Source organism: Carcharodon carcharias, chromosome 11 (genome assembly GCF_017639515.1).
Source record: "Carcharodon carcharias isolate sCarCar2 chromosome 11, sCarCar2.pri, whole genome shotgun sequence".
Classification (NCBI taxonomy): domain Eukaryota; kingdom Metazoa; phylum Chordata; class Chondrichthyes; order Lamniformes; family Lamnidae; genus Carcharodon; species Carcharodon carcharias.
Genome location: NC_054477.1, coordinates 75923543 through 75943677, shown reverse-complemented (window position 1 = coordinate 75943677; position 20135 = coordinate 75923543). Strand labels below are relative to the sequence as shown.

The 20135-nt window shown below is 38.9% G+C and overlaps 1 protein-coding gene across 2 annotated transcripts; it reads left to right on the top strand.

Moving 5' to 3' along the window:
- The first annotated feature begins 2236 nt into the window (after positions 1–2236).
- Positions 2237–19557, top strand: pdcl3 (phosducin-like 3). Of its 2 annotated transcripts, XM_041199502.1 has the most exons (7): positions 2237–2397; positions 2433–2457; positions 6481–6598; positions 8707–8797; positions 10852–10995; positions 11593–11801; positions 16170–19557. In XM_041199502.1, exons 2-7 carry the CDS (start codon positions 2452–2454, stop codon positions 16310–16312), a joined length of 711 nt encoding a protein of 236 aa, XP_041055436.1. In that variant the 5' UTR covers positions 2237–2397; positions 2433–2451; the 3' UTR covers positions 16313–19557. The 2 variants fall into 2 exon arrangements, with proteins under 2 accessions (XP_041055436.1, XP_041055437.1); XM_041199503.1 differs by lacking the exon at positions 2237–2397 and having other exon boundaries at positions 2455–2546.
- The last annotated feature ends 578 nt before the right edge of the window (positions 19558–20135 follow it).

Below are 20135 nucleotides of genomic sequence, written 5' to 3'. Positions count from 1 at the left end.
GGATGCATTGGTTGTCATCTTCCAAAATTCTGTAGATTCTGGAACAGTCCCTGCGAATTGGAGGATGGCAAATGTAACCCCACTATTTAAAAAAGGAGTGAGGGAAAAACAGGGAATTACAGAATGATTAGCCTAACATCAGTGGTAGGAAAAATGCTAGAGTCTATTAGAAAGGATGTGATAACAGGACACTTAGAAAATATCAACCGGATTAGACAAAGTCAACATTGATTTATGGAAGGAAAGTCATGTTTGACAAACCTACTGGAGTTTTTTTTGAGGATGTAACCAGCAGAATAGATAAGGGAGAACCAATGGATGTGGTGTATTTGGATTTTCAGAAAGCTTTTGACAAAGTCCCATTTAAGAGGTTAGTGTGTAAGATTAAAGCACATGGGATTGGGGGTAATATATTGGCATGGATTGAAAACTGGTTGGCAGACAGGAAACACAGTAGGAATAAATGGGTCTTTTCGGAATGGCAGGCGTTGATTAGTGGGATACCGCAGGGATCAGTGCTTGGGCCTCAGCTATTCACATTCCAGACTACCACATCTAAGACTGACAAATGATAATACCAGATGCTGACAGTGGAAAAACATGATGAAAGGAGCAATGCACAAACAGCCCAGCAGCTACAAAGAGCAGCAAGACAACTACAGGATAAGGACAGTGCAGGAAAATCTTCAAGCCAAGCCCAGAGAAGGCAACAGTAAAAGGAAGACATGGAAAAAATTCTACCATTACCAGAGTGCTTCAATCATGTTGAAAGCCTGGATCAAGCAAGGAGTGGCAGAGCTGACATTGCACATTTACCAAGTACAGAACAGCATTGGGATTAGCAGAAAAGACCAGCAAGGAGCAGGTCAGTACCTTACTCCATGCCATAGGCAGTAGTGCAGATGACATAATGGTCAGACAGGGCATAAACGAAGAACTAAGCAGCAGCTATCTAAGCCTTTGATATTTATTTTAATCTTCAGCAAAACACCATAATAGAGTGCAAAATTTAGTAGGTACACCTTAAAACTGGGAGATTGCATAGATTCTTTTATTAATGATTAGCTGAAAATTGTCAATATGGAGACCTGAAAGACGAATTAATTTGGGATTGCATTATTGTGAGAGTTTTAAAAGAGACGCTAATCGGACTTTTTGCAGTCGAGGGAAAATTTGACACTTTTGGAGACTGATAACAAGGCAGGCAGAAGACAGCAAGCAAAACAAAATTATTCAAGGCAAAAAAGAAATCTCGTAAAAAAAGCGGATCCAGTCCAAATTATAGCACATAAAAATTGCAGCACACCTAATCTCAAACAGCGAAAAAGAGGAAGGCACATGGTAGTTGCCATTATTCAATGTTCTCATTGTGGCGGGAAAAGGCAGCACCAGGGTGAAGAATGCCCCGCCAAAAATGTGGAGTGCCATTCCTGCAGGAAGAGGGGCCATTTTTATATCAGCTACCTGCTGCCAACAGCTCTCAATGAAACAATTAAAGTTGAAACAGCCAAAATAATTTGCTATTCAAGAAGTTGAAGAAAAAGAACCAGAGATACCATTCCTTGGAAAAAACAGGATCAAATGCGAACGACTGGTGTGTAGATATTATGGTCAAGCCACATAAAACAAACTTCAAATTAGACAATGGAGCCAGAGTTTTAATTCTTCCAGACATAGAGAAATGGTTAAAACCAGACATACTCCAGCCATGGACCATAAGACTTCACAGTCCAGGAGGCATTCAGCTGAACGTCAAGGGACAGTTGACTACTAAACTCCAGCACAAAGGAACAGAAATATTGGGCTGAATCTTCCGAGTGGCAATCACCGTCGGATTGCCAGTTCACTCCTATTTACTTACCTTGCAGCAGAGCTCCACATTTCTCACCATGACTTCTGAACTGAGCCTCTTGAGAAACCCACTACCACCCACATGCGGATAGCAAATAAAAAAGCATGAAAAACGTTATCAAAAAAATCAACCTTTTTTATTTCACATTTCCAACGTTACAAATTTATAAAATTGGAACGTTTGTTACATATAAACTGCATGCGATTGTAGAACATTAGTAGGTAAACTTAGAATTATCAATTACGAATTAAGAATTATCAAGCACTGCCAATACATAAATATAAGCCTTTTCCTGCCTGCCATGTTGCAGCGGCTGAACAAGAGGAAGCAATGGGAGCGAGTAGCAAATGAGTGAGTCACTGGGGTTTCTATTTCCTCATTTGGAAATGTTGTCACTGCCATTCCATAAATGGCAGCGTAAGAAACCGGAAACTAGTGCAACCTAAAAAGAAATCCCCAGAATCAACAGCAACCTTCAATCTTCAGAGAGTGAAACCCAGACTGAGATTAACCTGTGCCCATCGAGGGAGAAGCTGCAGCGGGGACTCGTGCTCCAGGGATATTAGCCCAGGGTCGGTGTCGACAACATCCCAGACAGCATGCAGGTCAGGAACTCTCTTCCTGAGGGTTATTTAACTCGTACGGAAAAGTTAGCAGCAGAGGAGTTGTCTTTCTCGGGTGATATTTAGCAACTGTATGTCTTATTATCATTTGAGATGTGACAAAAAACCACTGTGGATCTTATTGTGTAGCTGCCACGATTAAACATGTTTCCATTGACGCACGATATAACTTTGGGGTCGCTTGTTTGGCCTACTAACCTCGGGGCTGCAAAACTTTTCTAGATAAAAGCACTTTTTGAGTTTCGCAAGTCTTGTCAAACCGTGTGTCTCATTTCAAGAGATCAACTAATTGTTGAAGTTTTAAGTATATATATTTGAAAACGACGTCTCAAACTACATTGACAGCACGTTAATTATCAGTGTCGTGATATAGTGTGATGCAAGCCCTATTTCAAAAAAACCAGTTTAAGAGGTTCCTTATTCTATTTTTTCTACCTTCTAATGGTGCACTCGGTTTTAAGGACATACAGCTAACTTCATTTTCTTCTGCCCATTTCGGACAATAATACAAGGGTGGGCTTTAACATTTAGTTGTCCAGCTGCAGCAAGACGTTATAATGTTGCAGGGTAATTGAATTATGGAATTAATAACAGGGAGTGTTTGCTAAACGACATAACTTAGTTCATCTCAACAAAAATGATATAAATTGATGGTAATCCATGATGAAAGTGTGTCAATGAATTCTATAAATTAGAAATGGGAACAAAAAGTGATAGGTTATTGAGTATCAGAAAGAGGAAGGCAACATTTCATTTGAGACCATTATCAGAATTGGAGATGAGGGAGATAAATTGAATAAAACAAAATCCTTAGATATGGTTATTTTAGAAGGATTTTCATCTCGAGTCTGAATTTGTTGGCTGCCAGAAGCACAAAAAGACATTGGATTGAATTTTCACTCCCATTATGGGAGTGCAGAGTCATGATGTTTCCCTGACCCAGGAGAAAGTGCCCCGGTAGTTGGGATTTTCATTCCAGGATGGTAGGGTTCTCTGGATGTCGGACCAGGCAATCAGCCTACACCCTTGCACACTCCCATGCCCCTCTGCTCACCCCGTGGCCCTTTATAGCCCTTATGCCAACTAATGTCCTCAATCCAGTACCCTTTGCCCTTATACTTACCATGCCAACTCATCCCATTTTCACCATGGGCAGATCTCAGGAACCATGCTGAGATGAAATAATAGAGTTCTAGGTGTCTGTCGCAGACTATTTTTGAAAATAACACATTCATAAAACCCATTTACTATATTTGCATTCCTTCAACTACATAATCCCTTGATAAGAACAAATATTTCATGCAAGTACATAAATCCTTAAAAAAAAAACTAGCATTGGAATTCATAGTCCCATTTCAAAGAGTATGTAAGCACTTGGAGCTGTCAATCAAACTGAAATGTCAGGCTCTTACTGTGATAATGAAAAATAGTGAAATCAATCATGCAGCACTAATCCAGTAATGGTAGCCCTCAGGCTTATGTCACCAAAATGAAATAGCAAGCAATGAATTTTTCTTAAAACATTCCAGACATTTTTTTCAAAGATTTAAAAGGCAGGAGTTTTAAATGTCTTGGCAGCCTGATAGTTAACACACTTTTTACACATATTTGTGCTTACTTTTAACAATCCCAAAGGGCACCTGAACTCCCCCCAAAGATGTCCCAGGACCATATCCAAAGGGGTACTCTACCACTCCAAAAGGGTAGCCCACCTCTTCAAAGGACACCACAAAGTTCAAACCTACTCCTACCAGGTCTAACTTGCATATGTTGTGTTTCCCACACCTAGATCAACAAAATTAGACATAAGTGGAGGCAGCAGCTGTTTTATATGGGCATCTGCCTCTGTGATATATGCGTGTACAAATCCTGACTTGGGCACATTCCTGCCCCCATGAAAATGGTAGTTGCTGTGTTCAGGTGTGGAACTTCTGATTTCCAGCCTCTTCTGCCATTTTTACAATGAGTGAGAAGCTCTCTGTCATTGTAAAAATCCAGGTCATTGATCAGCTAAACTGGGTAACACCAGCCAAGTTACAAATTTTTCTTTGAATAGATCCTTGTGTCATTGCTGGGTCTGTTGTAGGGTGTATGAGATTGGTTGTTATGGTTAGTCAACGGGTCCATCAACATTATATCATGTCTACCTTGATAGTAGAAGGCAACCTGGAGGGACAGTGGTTTTTTTTGTGTAACATTTCCTACCTCCCTGTGCAATGGATTCTCCAGCAAACCTAGTACAGTAAGTGATGATTATTTGACCATCAAACAAAACAGTATGTAAAGCTTTGTGAGGAGCATTCTGGGTGGACTTATTGACATGGAAAATTGATTTGTAATTGGAGTAGGTTGAGTTCTATAATTTGGAGATTTGCTTTCAGAATAATTATCAGTTTGTTGTTGTTCTGGTTGTACTCTTGTAGTGGACTGACAGTCTGGCCACAATTGCCCACTGCTGTAAAAAGTTGGACTTTGACATGGAACCAGCTGATCAGGTTGCTGCTTGATTTTGACTACTGGATGCCGAGCACCTGAAGTGTTAACACATGGAAATAGGTGATTCATCTCATCTAGTCTGCTCCAGTAATCCCCACATGAACCAGCTAGCCTAAACTTGCTCTATTATCCAGTCCTCATCATTTTGAATATTTTTCCAGTAACTATCTAATGATCTCTTAAAATAACTGATGGACTCAGGTTCAATAATGGTTTGTGTCAGAGAATTCCATGGCCTAGAAATTCATCGACATTGTACTCACAATAACTATCAGGTAATACTGAACCATCTGGGCTAGTTTTCTCCAGAAAATAGAGATGGCTGAGGAGTGACCTAATAGAAGTCTTTAAAATTATGAAGGATTTTGATAGTTTTCTCTTGTGGGGAGTCTAAAACTAGGGATGATAAATATAAGATATCACTAACAAATCCAAAATGAAGCTGAGGAGAAATTCCTTTACCTGGAGTGGTTAAAATGTGGAACTTGCTACCATGTGGAGGTGAATAGCTTAGATATGTTTAAGAGGAAGATAAATAAGTACACAAGGGAGAAAGGAATGGAAGAATATGCTGATAGGGTTAAATGAAGTTGGATGGGAACAGGAGCAAATGGAACATAGCACTGGGATAGATCACTTGTGCCAAATGTGCTGAATGATCTGCACAGATTTCCCGTTTGCAGTCCACCACTGTATCAGGGAGGTCAAAGAGGCTCTCTACCCTAGGAAAGATAATTGCATCTTTTTCTCTGAACACAGCGAAGTAGTGCAAGCGAGCACTAGGCTTCCACATTTTTCAGCACCTGAAATGAAAGGGAGGGACATCAAAGAAAGAAGTGGTTGGCTGAAAGTATCTGCAGTTTGTCATTGAGCACAGATGGTGAGATAAAAGTAAGAAGGGAAAAGATGATAAGATGTGAAGAAATCCTGTACAGTATCTCTTCCAGCATTGACAGTCACTGTCATTGACTGTACCCTTCCAGTGATGGTGAGCACATTTTCCTTCAGAGGGAAAAAAGTGTAGAGGCAAACTCTGCCTCAGTATTAAAAACAAAAACAGAATTACCTGGAAAAACTCAGCAGGTCTGGCAGCATCGGCGGAGAAGAAAAGAGTTGACGTTTCGAGTCCTCATGACCCTTCGACAGAACTGACGAAGGGTTCTGTCGAAGGGTCATGAGGACTCGAAACATCAACTCTTTTCTTCTCCGCCGATGCTGCCAGACCTGCTGAGTTTTTCCAGGTAATTCTGTTTTTGTTTTGGATTTCCAGCATCCGCAGTTTTTTGTTTTTATCTGCCTCAGTATTGCCCCCTTGTCTCAGTTTGAGGCTACCTATTCTTGAAAGGAAAAAGAAATTGTTAGTTTCATCATTGTGAGGTGTTTAAAGAACAGTGGAATATTTCCACTTTCAGTGTTAAATGTGAAGTGTGGGGTCATTTGTAATGGTGAGTATAGGATGTGAAAATATGTATTAAACTATTATACTAATTCTTCTTTCTTTTACTTCAGGATCCAAATGCAGATACTGAATGGAATGATATTTTGCGGAAAAAGGGCATCCTCCCCCCTAAAGAGGATCCAAATGAGGCAGCAGAGGAAGAGCTCATTCAGCACCCCAAATCAGTTGGTAAATAGGGAGCATTTATTTATTAGGTCATGGGAATGTGAGCATTGTTGGCAAAGCCAGAATTTGTTGCCCATTCCTAATTGTTCTTAAGAAAATGATGAGCTGCCTGCTTGATGCACCACAGTCTGTGTTTAGGGTATGCATATGATGCTATTAGGAAAGGATTTTCCAGGTTTTTGATCCAAAAACAGTTGAACGAATGGCAATATAGTTCCTAGTCAAGATGGTATGTGGCTTAGAGGGGAACCTGTAGGTGGTGGTGTTCCCATATGTCTGATCCCTTTCCCTCCTAGATGGTAGAGGATGGGGGTTTGGAGGGTGCTTTTAAAGGAGGCTTGGTGAGTTATTGACTTGCACCTTGTATATGGTACACATTGCTGCCAGCATGTGCCAGTAGTGGAAGGAGTGGATGTTGGAGCTGGTGGATGAGGTTCTAATTAAGTGGGCTGCTTTATCCTGAATGTTGTCAAGCTTCTTGATTGTTGTTGGAACAATACTCACCCAGGCAAATGGAGAGTATTCCATCACACTCCTGACTTGTGTTTTGTAGATGGTGGACAGGCTTTGGGGAGTCAGGAGGTGAGTTACTCTCTGCAGAATTCCTAGCCTCTGACCTGCTCTTGTAGCCGCAGTATTTAATAGCTGGTCCAGTTAAGTTTCTGGTCAATGATCACCCCTAGGATGTTGATGGTGGGGGTTTTAGCAATGGTAATATCACTGAAGGTCAAGGGGAGATGGTAGATTCTCTCTTTTTGAAGATGGTCATTGCCTGGCTCTTGTATAGTGCGAATGTTATTCACTACTTAGTCAGCCCAAGCCTGAATGTTAGCCAGGTCTTGCTGCATATGGAGTCGGATTCTTTTATTATCTGAGGAGTCATGAATGGTGCTGAACATTTTGCAATCCTCAGCGAACATCCTCACTTCTGACCTTATGATGGAAGGAAGATCATTGATGAAGCAGCTGAAGGTGGTTGGACCGAGGACACTATATCTGAGGAACTCCTGTAGTGTGTCCTGGGGATGAGATGTTTGGCTCCCCCAAAAAACTGCAACTATCTTCCTTTATGCTAGGTATGACTGCAACCAATGGAGTGTTTTCTCCCTTATTTCCTAATGATTTAAATTTTTCTGGGGCTTCTTGATGCCACACTTGATCAAAAGTTGATTTGATGTCAAGGGCAGTTATGCTTACTTCACCTTTTAGAATTCAGCTCTTTTGTCCATGTTTGGACCAAGGCTGTATTGAGTTCTGGAGCCAAGTGACCCTGGCACAACCCAAACTGAGCACTGGTGGGAAGGCTGTTGTTGAGTAACTGCTGCTTGATAGCACTATGAATGACACCTTCCATCTGTTTGCTGTTGATTGAGGGTAGACTGATGGGATGATAATTAGCCAGATTGGATTTGTCCTGCCTTTTGTTGACCGGACATACCGGGACAATTTTCCACATTGTCAGGTAGATGCCAGCATTGTAGCTGTACTGGAACAGCTTGGCTACAGCGACGACAAATTCTGCAGCACAGGTATAAGGTACTACATCTGGGATGTCATCAGGGCCCATTTTGGTATCCAGTGCCTGGCAGTTTCCTGATATCACGTGGAGTGAATCAAATTGGCTGAAGACTGGTATTTATGATGGTCTCTTGGCTGAAGATAGTTGGAACTGTTTCAGCCTTGAAGTATTGGGCTACCCTACCATTGAGTTTGGGGATGTGTGGAGAGCCTCCTCATCCGGTTAGTTGTTTAATTGCCTAGGCTATGAACAGTTGGAAATTTAAATCTAGGCCACTGGTGAAGGGTTGTAATTCAAACTTGCTGTATCACGTATTGGTTCTAACTGTAGAGGGCTTTGGCTTTTAGTATTTAAGCAAAACCTTTTGCATTCCTCTACAAGCAATTCAATAACAAATTGCAAATTGAATGCATTGTTTTATCACTTGTGCACGATGTAAATGTCACATGGTTTCTCACTGCACCCTTTCCAAATAAAGAAATTTGCCAAATATATTTTTGAAAGTGCTTTTTAAATATGCTCAGAGGCTCATGACTTTTTTAAATGTGAGGTTTTCAGCATATTCGGATAATGAATCTACTTTTTCTGTCAGTTAAAACATACGAAGACATGACCCTGGAAGAACTAGAAGAGAATGAGGATGAATTCAGTGAGGAAGATGAAAGAGCCATTGAGATGTACAGGTAAACAATTTGAAGATGTTAAAGAAGTGTTGGAAATGCAGATGCGTTTGTTAATCGATGGGCTCCAGCAAACTTGAGCCATCAAGTTAGCATTGAAAACCATAACAGTCACGAGGGACCACCATGCAGCTTAACCTATTTTTATTTTGATTGTTAGTCCTTAATATTTGATCTGACTTTAAAATAAAAAGTTCACAACGCTAGGCTGATTGGATAATCATTTGTGACCTGGTTCAATAAGATGGCCCTTGAAACAATTCCTCATTTTCTCAGATTGTAGACTGCTTGAGCATTTCAGTTTATTTTATGCTGGTTAAAATTTCCCATTAGTATGCTCTATTTGCACCAACCTTTATCTCTGTGCAGATTAGTCTGTCCTTTTTATCTTTAACCTATTAATTATCTAGATTTCCTGATCTGTCTCTTTTGCTTAAATATTGGCCCAGATTCTGCTGTCTAAATAACGATGAGGCTAGGAATGTTCACATGTAAATGACACAGCAAGTTCAGGCAAGGGGCAGTTTCAAGGCTAAATGGAAAACCCGGAAGTTTCTGTTCAAGTTTCACCACTCTGCCTTACCTTCACGAAAATGGCATTTTGTTGTTTGTTACACTATTGAAATGCATTGAATGGTGAGCAGTTGCTGTGTTTATGCAGTAGGTATGAACTAAACTTGCTATAGAAAGTTAGTATTGTCATTCAAGGATAAGCACCCATACCCATTTGATGTGGTGATTGTTAATTTCAAGTGTGGAGTTTCATTCCTTCAAGTGATGTTATTGTGGGAGAGTTTTAAAAAAAAATTCTATTTTCCTTTCTGTCATTTTCTCTCTTTCTTAATTGAATCTTTATTTCTCTTCCTGTATGTGATTTGACATGGAATTCGCCAATCTAGTTGATATTTCTTTCTCAGTCCTTTTCTATTTATTTCTAAAGTCTTCAATCTGGCTAAAGAGATACACAGTTGGTTACCTGTTCACTGACATCTTGGGTGCCCATTTACCTTCATTATTAGCTTGCACTAAAAAGTTTTAAAAATCTAAACATGTAAGGGCAAGTCCCACCAACAGGGGTATTTAATAGTATCTGCTACAGCAAATTCTTCCCCATTATATCCTCTTACATTCCACTTCAGTGTGAAAAATTGATTTATATGATGCTTTCCCTTCACCTGGCTAAATTTTTGAAATTCAAACTTACAGGATGGCCATTGTCATGTTAACTTTCGTTTGGACAGGATTTGATTAACTAGGCTGGATTTAATGGAGGCGACAGAAATCTCACCCACTGGCTGGAGAGCCAGCAGGAGCCCCATGCCACCTCCTTTTAGGGAAGGCCCGCCAAATAAAGTGCCACTTGGGCACTTAGCTGGAAAATGGCAGGTCTTCTCTGGAATCAAGGACCCTAGGAGTGGAAGACCCGCCCGCCGAGAGCTGCTGGCCAATCAAAGGTTGGCTCCTGTAATGAATGGCAGTGCCACCAGGGAGCTGGGGGCTGCTGCCTGTATGACACCCACCTTAGCCCTAGCATTGTCGCTGGAGCCACAGGTGAGTGATAGTGAGAAGAGAGTCAAATAGGAGTTGAAGAGGATGGGAGGGGAGCGGCTCTCAGCGGGCTGCCCTCTTCCTGATGCCATGTCCCTTGATCTCCCTCTGATTAAGAGGCATACCGCTCCCACCTACCCCTTCCCTAGGTGCCAGCAAGCAGCCCCAAACAGGTTTGCTTGTCATGCTGTCTGCATGGCAAGCACCCTGCCCACTGTTGGGTTAATACCAGCAGTGCCGCCTACAGACCTTCCCACCAGGGACCTAATCAGGGTGGAGGTGGGAAGACAGTGGGATTGCCACTGCTATCCTCCTGCCTGATTAAATGCCCCCCTGCCACCAGGGGAGGACATTACCTTCCCGTCCTCACAAATGCAGATTTCGTGTCTGAAAGAAACAGGATGAATAGTCCTGGCATTAAATATTAGATCTGTTTAACGGCATCTGAGTGGTTATTTTCTACTACAACAGTATGATTAATTGACTAACTAGAATTTAATGTTATCCAGACAGCAAAGACTAGCCGAATGGAAGGCAACCCAGATGAAGAAAGTGTTTGGGGAGATTTTGGAGATCTCAGGGCCTGACTATGTGCAGGAGGTGACTAAAGCTGGTGAACGCCTGTGGGTAATACTGCACCTATACAAACAAGGGTAAGTTATATATCTATTTAATACACTTGTGTTCCACAGAGTAGCACTTTGAATGAAAAATAAACATCTGTCATACTTATAATTGTCTCACACTCCATTTTGTTGTTATGCTTTCTTTATTCAAATCAAAGAAGAATACGGGGGGGCAACATTAAAGAGGAATTTCCTCTTCAGTCCTCTGATATAATTTTCATGGACAGAACATTATAGGAACCTGTACCCAAACTTGCAATACGGATTTCTCCCTGCTAACCATGAGGGATATGGCTGATGATACTATTGTCATAGGAAGGGAAACTATTTATAATCTCTTCTCCCAGACTGCCTAACTAGTGCTTCCAAATAGCACTAGTAAATATTACAGGTATTTGAACTTAATAACATTTCAGGTTGCACCAACCAACATTTCAATGCAGTACAGTTCATTGCTCACTGGAATTTAGTAGATTGTAGTTCTTTTTAAAAAGTTGCTTTGTCCTACATAAGATTTTAACTCGCACCCTTAATTACTTAAATAAGGACTTTGAGCATAACTTATTGTTTATTGTGCACTTTCTTAGTCTTGCAATTTTTTGTCTGTTTGTTTGTATGCACCAGGATACCTCTTTGTGCGTTGGTAAATCAACATCTAAGTGAACTAGCAAGGATGTTCCCAGAAACTAAATTTATTAAAGCCATATCCACAACCTGCATACCCAGCTACCCTGACAGGAACCTCCCAACAATATTTATTTATCGTGATGGTGACATCAAGGCACAGTATGTTGGGCCCTTAGTATTTGGAGGCATGAATTTAACAAAAGAAGGTAAGTGATTAAGAAAATTGTTTTATACAGAGCTGTAATTATCCAAATTCATGCCTTGACATCTTTATTAATCAAATTATAATATCAAACTAGGTTTTCCTCTAGGATTTTTCAAATGACTTGTAATATTCAAATAGCTGATCTATGAACTCTCTTTTGTTGCATGACCATATTTTGATGGCACTTAGTGAGTACTTGGCTACTGAACTGGGCTATATTTCTGAGTTCTGGCATTTTAAATATTTTGAGTAAGCACTGGACAGGATTTTCACTTGAGAGTTAGCACTTGCTGAAAGTCGAAGAAGAGAGGTTCCCTTGATTCAGATGTTTTCAGCCAGTTGGTTGCTGTCAATAAGTACCAAATGGCCTCGACACTACAGTGCAGTGACACATTCACAGGCAGTTGTGAGCTATCCACCTACAGATCTTTCAATCTGAAAGGACAATCCAGAAACATCCAAATCCCAGTTTCCATGGTGACCTTTGTGGCAGGTATCTGCCTGAAGGATTTGCCACAGAATGATGCAAGAGCCATTATATGTCTGCCAAATGATTCTGTTTTAAGCAGAAGTTTGTACCCCTACTGGAGATGTGTTAGGAAAGAAATGTCAAGGGCAATGGTAACAGAAACTGCTTGAAATACTCTCAGGTCTGGCAGCATCTCTGGAGAGAGAAACAGTAAACATTTCAGATTGATAACTTTTCATTAGAACGGTCATGGTAAATGGGGCAGAGACTCCCTGGAGTCTTTGTTCCTCTGCCCAATCCACCTGGAAATTCAGAAGCAATGTATTAAGCAGAGAACAATTTTGTTCTCCCATTTTTGCCTTTTATGTGCTATTCTCAACACACATCCATATTAAGTTTCATCCATCATTGTTCTATTCTCTTGCATATTTTAATTCTTTAATTCATTTTATAATTCCCAGGCTGCATGCCCTAATACAACTGCCCACCCTCCAACCTTTTGTAAATTTGACCATTTTGCCTTTGACAACTTAGATTCAGAAGTTCATTTGAATTACAAAAAGTAAGGATAGCAGCTGTGATCCCTGGGATATGTCAATAAGCACTTCGTATTTTCACTAATCCAATTCCTGTACAAAGTATCTGATGGTTCCCATCCTTCAGATGATTAATCCCATTATTTTATACTGAATTAATTTTTTTTTATGTATTAATGCTTCATGGAAATTAAGGTGTGGATTATTGCAAAGAGCTATCTCTATCAAGAGATTTATAACTTGTCCATTTACTAATTCTGGACTTTGCAACTTAAGAGTGGATCTGGCTTGTTTTCATATGAGATTTATTCATTTCCTTGTTTTCTTGTGAGATTGAGTATGTAATTAGTGACTGAATTACAGACGGGGGAAATTCCACTTCTATAATTAATGGGGCAGTAAGCTATTGGTTTAGTTATATTAAGTTGAGAGATGCACAGAGTGAGTTGATGCAGTTCATAAATTCAGATTTGACCTGTAAGCAGATTAATCTATAATTTTAACAGTTCCCCATTGCATAGCTCAATATTTATTGATATGTGATACATTACATTTACTGCACAGTACTAAATAATAAAGTATAAAATACTAAAAGTGAGCCATTTTCCACTTGATCATGTTTGTTGGCAGATTTTAGTCAGCACTACCAATGAACCAATCTTTGTATATTGCATTACAAGCACTTTTTGCTGAGCGCTTGCAGATTTTTTCACTGCCTCATTGGGCAGCTTGTACTTTTGAACTTGTTAAATTTTCCACTGCTTATGAGCCAGAATTTTTGTGGAAAAATAAACAATTAGTTTTTTTTTGTTGAAGAAACATACTTCAGAAAATTCAAACAGTGCTTTTTATTTGCATTTGTGGATCTCTCAAACCAGTGGCTGTGCTGTTAGTAAATTGAGAACATTAGATTATGTATTACATGTATAATCTGTTGCTAATACTGAATTGTGCGTACAACCTTACACCATCAGTCTTCAAATAAAAGGTCTATTTGCCCACTCATTTGGGTGTATAAGATCCTATGACAGTATTTGAAGAGCAGTATAGGAATTATCCCAGTGCCTTGGCGAACATTTACACCCCACCCACACCACTAAACCAATCAATTTGTATTGAACTCATTGCTGTGTGGGATCTTGCTATGCACAAATTGATTGCTTTGTTTGCCTACTTTACAGAATTGACTATGCCTCAAAATATTTCATTACTGAAACATTTTGGGTTGTATGAAAGGTGCTATATAATGAAGTTTGTTCATACTTTCAAAAAATATTTTGATTATTTAACATGTGATGGGTGTGACTGCTGCCAGTATATGTTCCTGGCTCGTTCCCTTTCTGACACTGTCCTATATTCTGTTAAATTTAGTCTAGTGCTTCAAGTAGGTGATTCCTCAGGGGTAGGAGTTTGCAAAATTGCTCTATTATTAAAACCTCTTGAGACATGAGGTCTGACATGACCCTGTTATCAGATCAGCACCTCTGCAACTTTGAGCTGTTTGGGGTGTGCATCTGGGATGATCCAGGTATGCAGCAACTCTGGCTGGGATTTTCTGGTCCCGCCGTGGTGAGACCCAATGTGGGGGGATGCAATGGGCCAGCCAAAGGTCAATTGATGGGACCAGACGATCCTGATGGTGGGTGGGGCTGGAAAATCCCAGCCTTGAATTTACCATCTCCACTTATTTCAGCCATTGCCCTACTTCTAGGCATTGGCTCATGATCTCTAAGCAACATGACAACAGTTATGATGCATCCAATGGAATCAGTAAAATCCTTCTATATGGTTCTCTTTAGCGTACTACATCTGTAAGTGTGAGACTTGACTTATTGTAGCACTCTTGAGCTTGAGCCAGAAGTTCGTGGTTTCAATCTTCACTCCAATGTTTGAGTACTTCAATCCAGTACTGAGGGAGAACTGCTTTGTTGGAGGTGCTGTCTTTTGAATTGGACATTAAAACAAATGTGCACTACTAAAATGAAGAAGCCCCAATTTTTCAAGTCTTTATTTATATTTGTGATCCTTCTGCTAGGCTGCATGTTAATGAAACTGATTTGGACCTTTCTAAAGCTTCCAACTGGAGCTCAATACTTCACACAGCTTTTTGCCTTTCAATGCTACAAATCATGATACCTGTCCTTTTATGCTCTGCAGTCCTTTTTAAATCCTGCAATAGCATCGGATTTTCCACCTGTCACCAAGCTCCCCTATGACCTGTTAATGAGGCTGATCCCAAAAATGTAAGGGTTTGAGATTGGGTATGCTTGAAAAATCTAGGATTTGTGTTCTGCCACACGATATACACTGCTGATGTGAATTTAATATCTTTTAACTTTTTTGTCAACTGCAATTAACACTTGTAACTAATGTAAGCTTACTAATTATCTCATGCGCATTTTTAGTATGTAATATGTTTTACTGTATAATGTATACCATTCATGACAATTTATATATTTAAAATGCATTGGGGGAAAGACCTGAAAAGCTAAGAACTAACTGATTCAGAATGAGTTCTGCAGCTAACTGATGAGACTAGTTTATGCTGGGAGACAGCATAATTGGGGAGGGGAAACCATGGGTAAGGTGCTAAGTAGTAGTCAGACAGGAGTTTGGGTTGGGAGGTGGTACAATAGGCACAACTAGCAATTTAAAAGCAAAATACTGCAGATGCTTGGAAACCTGAAATAAAAACATTTAAAAAAGCTGGAAAAACTCAGCAGCTGAAGAGTGTTAACATTTCAGGTCGATGACCTTTTGGAGGTGCTAAACTTAGCAAGTACTCGAATTGTGCCTCAGACTCCTAATATGGGGGTCGTTTTTTTCTCCCAGAGATTTACTCTTTAGATATTGGTTAAAATAAGCATGTTTATATGGCTATACAATGTTTTTAATGTTGCTTTTACCAACACATTTTCATCTAGCTGAAACATCAAGAAGATGGTTCAAATTAATGTCAAAATGATTTCAGCAATTGAGTCAGTTTCTGCTGCTTGTTTGTTCTTCATTGATTTGGTTCAATCAGCTCACATTTATAATTAGCCAGTCAATTAATCGATTAAAGTAAGTATCAGGTAAATGAAACCTCAGGGACCCCACTTTCAGATGTGATAACCTTTGAAGAGTGTGGGTTTCATGATGCATTGCTAAACACAAGACTTCCAACTATATATTTGTTTACAATACAATACTGCTCCAGTCTTTTGTGTGTATACATGCATTGTAATTTAGTCTTTATATGCCTTGTAGTGAATGTACCTGCAATTTAAAACTTGTCATTAAGTCATGGAAGGGGATATTTTGAGTTAAATAATATTGCAATGTTCTATATTGTCTTTTTATCTTGTCTCCTTGCTTAATGAAGAACTGGAATGGAAGCTGTCAGAATCTGGTGCAATCAAAACTGAACTAGAGGAAAACCCACGAAGACAGATTGAAGATCAATTGATGTCATCTATCAGGACTAGTGCTCCATCAAAGAAGAACAGTGATTCTGAAGAAGATTAGTTATTTGAGTATAGTGGGGTAAAATTTCTCACTGGGTGCAGTTAACAATTCCAGTACAAATTGTGCCCACTTTGAAAAGTCTCCTTTTGAGTTTCTACACACTCCATTTGTACATCACTGAACACAAAATTTGCCATGAACCAGCACAATTGGTCAACATTTAAAACACTACATTTTAAGTTACATTAAAAACACTCGAGTGGTAACTTGGTAAAGCTCGATTAATACATCTGAAAATAGGTTATCACAAAAAAGTGAACATTTTAATTCCATGTCAATCCAGTCTGTGAGTAACCTGATCCCTTTTTTTAAATACTGAAAATGACTTAAAGATCCAAAAATATTTTCCTGTTAGGTTTTACTACTGTAACCCTAATCTTTCAAAATATACCAATTAGTGTCCTTAAATTCAAACTCCATCTAATTTTTGGAGCCTCCTTGAAAGTCTACAACAAGCACAATTAGGATAAACTCTCAGTGGGGACATTGCAAGTTTTGTGGGTCGGACCTGCTTCTAATGTGATATTTTAAAATTTAGTGCAAATGATTGTAGAAACTCTGACCCAATTTGCACTGAAAATTCCATGATCTTATGCACCAGTTACTGCAATATCAGGGAATTGTGTAAAGAAACCAGTGCAATGGAATGGAAACTCCAGACTAGCGTGGTATTGTTAATAAAAGCAATTGGAAGAATTCAAATTCTGAAAACATTAATCACTATTTTCTATTTTTAAATTTTTACACTCAGCAGTCTTCAATAAAGATCCTCTAATTAAAAAAAACTATAATTGTCCACTGTGGAAGATCTTTTTTAATTTAAACCATAACTTTTTTTATGAAGGCTGTAAATATTCAGCAGTGATGATATTTAATTCAGTAATTTTTGGAAGAAATAAGTTAAATATACTGATAAGTTTTTGTGAATTGCAAGGCACTGACCCACAGTACAGCATTGGATTTCCAGTTGATCTGCAGCTGGAGATTGGCTTACAATTTTTTTTTCTTTAAATGCAGCCATATATTTAAAATCCTTCTTTCAGAGCTCTTGATCAACATTCTATCCTGATTCTCCATTTCAGGCGTAAGCTTGAATAAATTTCTTTCATATAGTTGAAGTGAAATTTGCATACTGTTATTGTTCAGATTTAAACATTAGCATGATGCTTCTATATTTGTTCCTTTCCAACTACATACAAATTAATAAAAAACTATGTAATCTTCTATTTCTTTCATCCTCAATCCAAAATCCCGGAACAATCCAAAAGCAAATCAATTCAAATGGTGCTTCTAACATGTAGCAAAGCCGTACAGACTTGAGGTTGTCTAATTTTGCTTGTGGTAGCCATAGTGGCATTACACCCCTGGGTAAGAGAGCAAAATAAGGCAGAACAGTCACTGCTAATTCCAATCAAGTGATTCCTGCAGAACTGCCTGTTTTGTCAATATTGGGCAATTGTGTTGCTTTCCCATCACCCTACCCACTTAACCAATTGAAGAATTATCTGCCAGTACTTATTGTTGAGGTTCATACATTTAATATTGCCTACTTGCAAGTACTAGAGAGTTCTTGGGGTGCTAGCTCAGCATAAATTCAGTGCCTACAAGGAAGGGGAGAAACACTGTCAAAGTAACAGGAAAAGCTCTGGCACACATTGGACAAGAACAAGATTGGTTTAACTGTGATCTCATCATGATAAATGTCAAAATTGACTGGCTATTTTTCACATGAGAACCCAGAATCAGCAGGAGTGCTGCCAACATCTGTGGAGTCACCAGTATCTGTTGTATCAGACTCATACAGGAGTTACCAGATGGGTGGTGAGAGGCGCGGAGAGATTGTGTTTCTTGCTCATGTTTGACAGAGTGTAAATTTTGTCAGTCTGTTCTCACCTCTTGAAAGGAGGGAAATTGCTCTGAGTGACAGGAGCTTGTACCTTTGTTTTCTGTACTGCTGAAATATGGTTTATGAAAGGTTGTCCAAGAGTTTAGGAGTATTAATATAGTGGCTGGGCACCCTCTTCTCTCCACCTCTCTCTCTCTTTCTCTCCCCCCCCCCTCCCCCAATCTTTAGTCATGGAAAGAACCAATTTACAGGCAATTACTTCTTTTTAGATTACTTGTCAGTTAGATTAAGTTTTTTCACTCCTTATTAAATGTAATCTATTAATCCTTACTGCTGGTTGGTTAGATAGATAGCCAATAGGTTCTAGTGTTCATTATTATTTGTGTCCTCTTTATTCAATATTTTAAAGAAACTTTTCTGAACAAGGTATTTGTGATGACATTAAACCTGCGGTAAAAATGGCTTTTGTCTTTAAATGTGACACTTCATAGCTCCAGGAAAGTTAAAGCTGCTTTGGCTGAACAGTTTTTTTTAAAAAAGATTTTCAGTTTGCATATGTCTTTGAAATAAACTCAAATGTTGTTAGAATAGGATTGTTCAGATTTCAGGAGTAGCTTGATTATGACAAAATAAATCTCCTAACACTGTTTCTGCTTGCCATGACTTGTATTTTCCCTCTTGTTTTATTATTTTAGCTTTACTTTTTTTATGTTGAAAATATTTTATTTTAACTTTATTTTTTTATGTTTAAAAATACTTTTTTTAAAAAGTGATTATCATTGGTATGGCTCCTTCTGGAGATAAATACATAACACAAATTTGACCTTTTATTGAAAATTAACTGGTTTCCCAGTCAATAGGGTCTTAATGCTTGAAATTTTGATTTATAAGATGTAATACTAACACGGCGAGGTCAGCTTTTAATATTTTCAAATACAATGCAAAAAAGTGACCACTTAATAGTTTAATTTGGCAACCTAAGGGGTTAATACCATTGTGTAAACATCTTTTCCGTCAAGAACATGTAAAGCAGTGACATTTGGCATTAGCACTGCCAAGACGACCAGTCTCCAAACAGTGTATGCTCCACACAACCAAATGTATAAAAACCTAGGAGTGACATGTGTTGTAATCTAATTTGGAGGATAACAAGAAACATTTTTCTTCAGGCACCAATTCTATAAAGGATGTTTATTGTAAGTGAATGAACGCTCAATTTTGTCTTATCAGAGCCATTAGATTTCTGTGCATTATCAGGATGTTCTTCTAAGTTATACATCTTAATTTGCTGGATTTTTGTACATGTTGCTGCAAAATCATGTAAGCGGGATGTAATATTATTGTGCTCATGTTTTGGAAAGCTGTTCTCATAATTAAATTGTTTTGGTTGTAAACCTCATTGCTGAATTTGCAGTTTCATTTTAGAACTTAATAAAGACGCTTATCCCAATTTATACATTAATAAAGTAGAACAAAATGCAGGCATTGATTTTCCAATCCAACTGAGTGATTGCAGATTACTGCTGAGCAGCCATGGATAAAAGATTCAGCCTGAAATGCTGTCAGTCGTTTTGAGGCAGCTATCAAGTGACATTGCAGATACCTGAGAGCAAGCCAGCTGTTTAAAAAAAATAAGTACTTTATCTGATATATCATCAAAAAGGTTTATTTCTGTCAAGTTCCACATGGGGGTTTGGTCACAATGTTATTGGCTGTGTCAGCTGTGTTGGGAGCACCCATGCTATTCACTTCAAAAATGAGCATCTTTTGAAATTTTGTATGTAAATAAGTTTAAGTCCTTGAGTTTTAAGAGACTTATTTCAATTTGCTTATGTGCCAGTCATTTATGGAAATTATTTTTCAGTTCTTGTGACTTTAAGTTCATATGAAGTTTTCATAGAGAGAGAGAGAGAGCAGATTGAACGGTGAGCAAAACTTCCCCATGCAACAGTGGATACTAAAGAACCATGAGCTGGA

Bases quoted from the DNA above. Each gene is read 5' to 3' on its own strand.
- pdcl3 (XM_041199502.1), top strand. The intron at 6,599-8,706 runs GTAAATAGGGAG...TTTTTCTGTCAG, and splicing joins TCAGCACCCCAAATCAGTTG to TTAAAACATACGAAGACATG. The intron at 10,996-11,592 runs GTAAGTTATATA...TGTATGCACCAG, and splicing joins CTGCACCTATACAAACAAGG to GATACCTCTTTGTGCGTTGG.